Source organism: Protopterus annectens, chromosome 5.part1, assembly GCF_019279795.1.
Source record: "Protopterus annectens isolate FY-2018-M chromosome 5.part1, PAN1.0, whole genome shotgun sequence".
Classification (NCBI taxonomy): domain Eukaryota; kingdom Metazoa; phylum Chordata; order Ceratodontiformes; family Protopteridae; genus Protopterus; species Protopterus annectens.
In genome coordinates, this window is record NC_056736.1 from 644823763 (window position 1) to 644832449 (window position 8687).

The 8687-nt window shown below is 42.2% G+C and overlaps 1 protein-coding gene across 1 annotated transcript in view; it reads left to right on the forward strand.

Moving 5' to 3' along the window:
• Positions 1–8330, forward strand: part of LOC122803579 (proteasome maturation protein) — a 234670-nt gene extending 226340 nt beyond the window's left edge. The window contains exon 6 of the mRNA XM_044073265.1: positions 8177–8330. Within this exon, the coding sequence (XP_043929200.1) occupies positions 8177–8244 (68 nt within the window). The 3' untranslated portion in view covers positions 8245–8330. The remainder of the gene's footprint in view (positions 1–8176) is intronic.
• The last annotated feature ends 357 nt before the right edge of the window (positions 8331–8687 follow it).

Consider the following 8687-nt stretch of genomic DNA (forward strand, 5'->3'; position numbering starts at 1 on the left):
AGACATAGATCTCTTTGCCACCCACAGAAATTACTAATTGACAAAATTCTGCTCAAGAACCTTTCATCCACAGGCCTGGAAAGTGGGCGCACTCTCTTTCAGTTGGACAACAATGACAGTTTATGCCTTTCCACCTCTTCCTCTGCTGCCCAAAGTTCTATTAAAAGCCAGAGCAGACAGACCAAAGATGATTCTCATTGCTCCAGACTGGCCAAGACAACACTGGTACCCACTCCTGAGGAGCCTGACGCATTCCCCACCATGGATCCTGCCTCTAATGCCCCTTCTACTGACTCAGCACAACTTCAAAACTCTTCACAGTCAGCTGAAAACACTCAATCTAGCCGTATGGAGGATTCCTTAAATTCACAACAGACCTTACTCTCCAAGGAGGTGCAGGATATTATTTTGGAGGCCAGAAGGCCTTCTACTAGAAAAGCCTACTCCGCAAAATGGAAACGGTTTTGTGCCTGGAATCAGAAAAAGGGTCAGAATCCTGGAATACTGAATTTACCTCAAATATTACAGTACCTAGCTGAGATGCTAAACAGTGGACTTTCATTCTCCTCCATCAAAATCCATGCCTCAGCCATTTCTGCAGAATACAACACTGATCCTCCTTTATTCTCTCACCCTCTCTTAAGACAGTTCCTCAGAGGGGCTAAGAATATAAAACCCCCAAGGAAGCAACCAGTACCTGCTTGGGACCTCAATTTCATTCTAGAAAAACTGACCCTGCCTCCTTTTGAGCCAGCTGCTTCAACAGAACTGCAATATTTGTCATGGAAAACCGCCTTCCTTCTGGCTATCACCACAGCTCGCAGGGTTTCGGAACTACAAGCCCTCATGGTTGTGCAGCCTTTCATCATTTTCCATCAGGACAGAGTTTCCTTACGAACCAATCCTTCCTTTGTGCCAAAGGTAGTATCCAGGGTGGCCTTGAATCAGGCTATCCACTTACCTACCTTTTACTCTAATCCACAAAACAAAGGGGAGAGATTACTACATTCCTTGGACATTCACAGACAGCTCCGTTATTACTTGGACAGAACAAAGCCTTTCAGAAAATCAGAGCAACTTTTTGTGTCCTATGCTACAGGTGCTCAAGGGAAGCCTATTTCCAAACAGACAATCTCAAAATGGATAGCCCACTGTATACGCTTTTGTTACTCTTTTCATGGTAAACCTGTACCTACAGGCATCAGATCTCACTCCACAAGGGCCACAGCTACCTCCGCAGCTTTCCTCAGGGGGGTTCCTACGAAAGATATTTTGGAAGCAGCCACTTGGAGTTCTGTACATACTTTCTCCAAGCACTATCACCTACCATTATACTCCAGATCTAGAGCGGGCTTTGCCACTGCAGTCTTGCAGGGCATTCTGGCTCCTCCTAGTTCCTCTTAGTGCCTGCCACCCCTTTTTTAGCTTTGGGATTCTACCCATCTGTTATGACTGCAGCTGTATGCACGATGAACATAGTACAGTTTTGTACCTACCATAAATGTAGATGTTCGAGTGCTAATACAGCTGCAGTCCAGGTTTCCCCCCCTCCTTCCCCTCTTGGGACAGGCCTAATGGCCAACACCCCCTCATACAACTTCATTGGGGTATTCTTTTATGGTGTATTTGCTTGCAACTACTGTTTTTTGATTATATTGCATTGTATTATTACATAAATTTATGTTTTGCCTTCCTTCTGGGGGCACCTGACATCTGGGGCAAGAAAAACTGAAGAAAATGGCGTCGGCTGGTTCTTTTATACCCCTGTCGCACTGACGTCAGGGAAGAAGCGACGACATCCGACGCCGGACCTAGACTTTGGAATTTGGCCGACCGAGGACCCGCCTGACGGCAGGAAAACCCATCTGTTATGACTGCAGCTGTATTAGCACTCGAACATCTACATTTATGGTGGGTACAAAACTGTACTGTCCCACTCCACCAGGGCTACAGCTACATCAGCAGCCTTTCTCAGGGGAGTGCCAACCAAGGATATTCTGGAAGCTGCTACTTGGAGTTCAGTGCACACCTTCACCAAGCACTATCACTTACCTCTATACTCTAAGACTAGAGCTGGTTTTGCCACTGCAGTTTTGCAGGGCTTACTAGCTTCTTCTAACCCTGTTTGGCTCCACATCCCATCCTTAGCTTTGGGATTCAACCCAAGTGTGATGACTGCAGCAGGGTAACACGATGAACATAGTACAGTTTTGTACCTACCATAAATGTAGATGTTCGAGTGTTCACCCTGCTGCAGTCCAGGTAACCCTCCCTCCATCCCCTCTGAACTAGCTGAACTTATCTCTACCACTCTATCCTATGCTACCTCTGTGGTGCATTTGCTTGTGCCTAAGGGTATTGTTTTATTTTTATATAGCTATATGTATTTATATATATATTTTGCCTACCTATTGGGGGCACCTGACATCTGGGGCAAGAAAAACTGAAGAAAATGGTGTTGGATGCCTCTTGTATACCCCTGGCGCACTGACGTCAGGGAAGAAGCGACAGCAACCGACGCCGGACCTGACTGCGGGACCGCCTGACGGCAGGATAACCCAAGTGTGATGACTGCAGCAGGGTGAACACTCGAACATCTACATTTATGGTAGGTACAAAACTGTACTTTGTGTACACTTGCCATAAATGTAGATGTTCGAGTGTATTCACTGTAGCAGTCCTGGTTTCCCTCCCTCCAGCCCCCTAATTTTTTTTGGCTATACCTCTGTTCTCCTTTACTATGCTTAAAAGCCTTTTGGTGTATTTGCTTTTGTTGGAGGTATAACCTTGTATATATATATATATATATATATATATATATATATATATATATATATATATATATATATATATATATATATATATATATATATATAATAATTGCTTCCCATTAGGGGGGCACCTGACATCTGGGGCAAGAAAAACTGATGTAATGGCATCGACTGCATGCTTTATACCCCTGACTACCTGCCGTCACGGAAGATGAGACAGTAACCGACGCAGGGCCCAAGACTTTGATAATCAGGCCGACTGAGGGCTACTGCAAGCAGATAACCCAAATGTGATGACTGCAACAGCGAATACACTCGAACATCCACATTTATGTTAAGTGTACACAACTGTACTTTTATGTAAGTTGAACTTAACAGAACAGTAGATTTTCGAATGATCACTGCTGCAGTAGTTGCTCCCTCCCTCCATCTCTCTTGTTTTTTGGTGTGTTTTTATGCCAGGGTTTGGACGTTTATATTTTGTTGTTCCTAACATTGACTTTTCACGGCTTTGCCTCGTCTTTATTGCTAGTAAACCTCTGAAGGGCTTTACTCCCAAACTTGCCTTTTACTCAGTTCAGCTCGAGCTGGCCTGACTGTGTGGAAGGTGACTTGAAGCTTTGGAAGCTGACAGGCTGTTGTATCTTTGACAGGATATAACCCATACAGCTAAGGCTACTGCAGCAGTAGTCATTCAAACATCTACTGTTATGGTAAGTTCAACTTGCACAACTCTACTATCCCCATGCTGTGGAACAAGCTCCTTATCCATGTGAAGCATAGTCTATCTCTAACCCTGTTTAAGCTTAACCCTGACCAGTGGATGGAGAAATCAGAAAGTCACCCTGCATCTGGTCCCCATGTCTCTGATAGTTTGGGCATTACTGTCTGCTTCTGTCTAACATGCCACACATTCACACCCCTCACACCCTCTACAGACTGGCTAACCTACCCCTTCCTAATAAATACCCATGTTACATAGGGACACATTTGAGCTGGATTGCACGCCTAGGCTTTTACCTTGGTGGTCATTGGCCAGCTGTATACCTATGAACCTGTGCATCTACCAGATTATAAAATTAAATAACCACTTATTTGCCCTAGAGTGTTTCTGTAACTGTCCCTTTTAAAGGCTGTGAGAGGATTATGCTGTATTCCTTTCTGAATAAAGTAGAAGGTGTGCAGTTAAAACTCTTTTTACACTTTGTAAGCTCCATACTTCTGATCTCATTTACCCCCCCCCCCCCCCCCCATCAGCTTCACTTTAGGTGAGGCTTCAGGGATCTTTCTGTGGTGTCAGTGGTGGCCAGAATACCATGGCCTATGTTTCCATGTATCTTTAACTGTCCCCCTGCAGTCTGTCTGGGTGTTGTCATGGTTACCAATATCCTCCCCTTAGTGCTTGAAGAAAAACACTAATTTATTTCATAACTGGATTGTTGAGGTGGTCCAGCACCCCATTTTGACTAACTTTGTTACAAGAAAGTTGCAAAATTTTTAGCTAATAAGTCTATTAGTCACATCTAGTTTTATTTCTTATGGTCAAGACCATAAAATCGAAGTTTTGAAACTTCAAAAAAAAATGTTTTTTTTACATTCTTGCAGGCGGGCAAGCCCCCTGCACTCCTCACTCCCCCTGCTAATTAAATATACCAACTCCAATATCACACTTCAGAGAGGAAAACTGTAAATTTCCCATTCTGAGCTGTATGGTGATCTCCATGTAAATAGATCTAAGTTTCAAAACTTCGATTTTATGGTCTCGGCCATAAGAAATTTGAAGTTTTGAAACTTTGAGTTTTAAAAGTAGACCCGTATTAGTCTACATGCTGTATGTGTATTAATTCTTGTGGTTACACTTCATTGTTGTACACAGATGGCAATTTACAATATATTATCCATTATATTTCTATTAGTGAAGCATTTCTCACAGGTATCCACTGAAAGTAGGTACCATTGCCCATTTTGACTTTCCTTTTTAAACAAATAGTTACTCAAGCAATCAATCAGGAAACAGATTTTCGGTCACCGCTCTTGCTAAGAAGAATGACATTAAGACTTTCTAGTTACATTAATAAAAGTGTGAACAGAGTTAGAGTAATATGCATTAAAACAATACTGTACAGCTGCATGGATGCAGATGAAATATGATTATATGGAGTAAAGTGAGCAGTGCAAGGTAAGTTCTTTAATACTTGCAATATTCAGTAAGTATTAAAATCTTTTTAGTTTAGTTTTAAGTTGATCCATTGTATTGATTCATTTTTGAAAGTTTGAAAAAGCTTATTGTTTAAAACATGATGAGGTTAGTAAACAAAGTACTAAAATACCAAAGTGTAATTAAGTTAGAGTGCAGCAGTTAAGGAGAGATTTCAAATGAGAGAAGGAGTAGATTTAGTATAATTTGGAAGCAAGACCAGAAGCAAAGGAAGTGGGTTAGAATGGCGAGATGCGAGGACAGTGGCAGCAAGTTGTCTCGGATAGTTGCATGAATTGTTCAGCAGATGCATCTTTTGAAAGTACTGTGAATTTGCTAATGATGATAGTGACTTGTGTGGTGTCCAGACTTTCCATTCAAATGTTTTTCAGTGACATATTTTATAGATTTTTGGTACACAGAATCTCTCAATGTTTTGTGATGTCTGACACTGGGATTTTTTTTTAAATTGTTTAATGTGGGTGTTTTCCCCCCTCATGTCTCCCTCTGAAGGTAGGCCTAGCCCGATACAGTTAGTAAGTTAAGACTGCATAAAAAATGCACAAGTTTTTGTTGTAGCTGTGTATGTGACTTCTATTCTATCTTAGAGGACCATGTAGCTGGAATATGATGTTAAGTAACCAAGCAATTCCAGCATTTAAATGCAGTAAGGGAGCTCGCTGAACAAGAAAAAGCCATCCAAGGGATACCTAGGATGAAGAAATTGTGTAGTGTTACATAACTCTTGGGGTATAAACTGATAATTCCTCCTTGTCTGTGGATGGGAGGAGTTGAATATACTTATAGGTTCATAGGTTGATACTAAGCTATCTGCCCTAGGGCATTTATAAGCCTAGCCAGAGTGTGTTTGGCTTTCGTCTCCCTTTTAGATTAGGTAAGGTCACAGAAGATAGCCCTTTTAAAGTTAGTTCACTGTGCCTCTGTCTAGCAAGGACATAGAAGAGATCCCAGGGGTAAACTTACGATCCCCCATCCACTCGTCAAGATTTCTCTTGAAAAGGGTCAGTGAGGGGCTCTGCCTAACATGGATTGGGATCCTGTTCCAGAGTGAGGGGAGCCTTTGGGATATGAATCTGTCCCTCCAGCATGTGCTATTTATTGCCCTGCTGAGGTTCAAGTCCCTGGAGCGTGTAGCTCTAAGGGATTTGGATTTCCTGAGGTGGAGCATGTCCTTTAAGTCTGGGTTGGACATGACTTTATACGTCAGGCATAGGTCACCTCTGAATAGGCGGTAAGCAACTGTGTAGAGCTGGAGTTTCTTTAGCCGAACTGCATAGGGCATCTGTTTGAGGCCCTTGATCCTCTTAGTGAGGTACTTTTGGGGTCTCTCCTGTTGCTGCAGGTGTCGGGTAAGGTACATCCCAAAGGGGACATTGTATTCAATTATGGGCCTGATGAGTGATGAGTAGAGGGGCACAATGACCTCTCTTGATCTAGATGTGAACCCTTTTGTGATGAGGTGGGCTATATAGAAGGTCTTTCTAACCACTTTGGCAACGTGATTGTCAAAGGAGAGATTACTATCTACTTGGGTCCCCAAATCCCTAATTACTTCTTCGTACTTAATGGATTACCACCTATGTGGTAATTTGTGGGCACTTTGTTTTTCCCACAGGGGATGACTATGCACTTTTTGGCATTTAGCTTGAGGCCATGGCTCTGGCACCAGGTATCCGTCTCTGTCAGACCTTTTTGGAGGATGTTTGTGTCAGCCGGAGAGTCTATTATGGCTCCCAGTTTGCAGTCATCTGCGAACTTGGTCAGCCATAGTCGTCCTGTGTTAGCCTGTACCTCAGAGAAGTATATACCGAACAAGAGAGGCCCCAGGACTGAGCCTTGTGGGACGCCACTTGTAACTGGTTTTGAGTCTGACATGGCACCTGCAATTCTGACCATGTGAGTTCTATCCCTGAGCCAGTTTGCAACCCATCTTGTGACATGGGGGTTGATATTTAAGCTGGTGAGTTTATTTATGATGCCCAAGTGGGGTATTGTGTCGAAGGCTTTTGCGAGGTCCAGGTAGGCTGTGTGGACTACCTTCCCTTCATCTATGGCCTTAGTAACTGTTTCAAAGAAGTCAACTAGGTTTAAGAGGCAAGATCTGCCCTTAAAGCCGAATTGGGTAGGATCCAGTGTCTGGAGGTTCCCAATGTCTTTGTTTATGAGTTCCATGATGATATGCTCCATAGCTTTGCAGACCAGATTAGTCAGGCTTATGGGGCGATAGTTACCGGGGTCCGTTGTGGCACCACCTTTGTGGAGCGGGACGACTGTTGCTGTACGCCATTCTTTGGGTGCATATCCTGTAGTAAGGCTGACATTGAACAGTGACTTTATGTGAGGGTGCAGTTCTTCTTGGAGCTCGTGTAAGACGCAGCCCGGGACACCATCCGGTCCCATTGTGTTTTTTGCTTTTGAGAGGGCAGCTTTCAGCTGTGTGCATCTGTGATGTCAGGGAGGCTACATTCTGTTGGGATAGACATGTGCTCTTTTGGGGGGGAAGGGGGGTAGAAGTTTGCACTGAACCGGTCTGCCAGGATGTTGGAAATGTCTGTGGGTTCAGTGTATTTTTTGTCATTTTGCACTAAGAGCATATCTGGGAGTTGCCACCCAGCTTCCTGACATAACTAAAGAAAGCCTTGTAATTATCTTTAGCGTCTTGTGCAATTTTTCTTTCGAAGCTGGCCCTGGATGATTTTATGAGGGATCGTAGTTGCTTGCTAGTACTGATCAGAGATGCCTTCCCTTTTTGGGATTTTGCTCTGTCATGTAGTAGCTTCCTCCTTTTGTTGTATAGCTTATTTTTGGCCGGGGTCCACCAGACTGGTCGTCTACCTTTGGAGGAAGTGAGTCTTGGTTTTATTTGGGATAGCACGATCCATGCATTCCTGTAGGTGTCCATAGAATGCGTTTATAAAGGATTCTGCGGTTTGGGCAGTATTTTCCACTGGCCTGGGGACTTTGCAGGATTCCACCTCGGTTTTGAGAAGTGTGAAGTTTGCTTTTGAGAAATTTTTCACCGTGGTTTCCTTGGCTGTAGTTTCACATCACTTCCTACCTAAAATATTAGCGGAAACAATCTTTAAACATTTAAGAAGCTGTATATTCATAAAATATCTGGTTAAAATTCTCTTTAAAGCACTAACTTTCTAATATTTTTAACTAATGTATTTTTTTTCTTTTGTAGATCCAGCACAGTATGAAGTTATGGGAGACCCACATGTTATGGTGGAATACAAACTCGGTGTATTGTAAATACAAATGCAATAAAATGTTATGTTTTAATTAAAACCTAAATTGCATTTTTTCTTAACTTCTAATAAACATTTGGATCAAAATTTCTCATTTTGTTAATGTGAAAGGCTTTTTATTTAAAAAAATGAAAAAGAGTATAGGTACTTAAAATTTGTCTGGATTGTAAACACTCGTTAAATTGTCTTCAGAATATTGGTTTCTGTGGAAAGTATTTGAATTCAGTTGTCATGAGCACCACTTTTTGTATTTTTATGCAAATTAAAATGCATTTTCATGGCATAATCTGGGTAGACTTGAACTGTGCTTAGATTTTGTTGAAGCAGGTAGTGTTATATATGATTAATTTCATTATGGTATTCAAATCATCATTGGATAATTTGTGTAGTCTTTTGTATTAAACCATTATTTAATGACTGTAACTTGTCTGACCTAGAGTTTTGTAA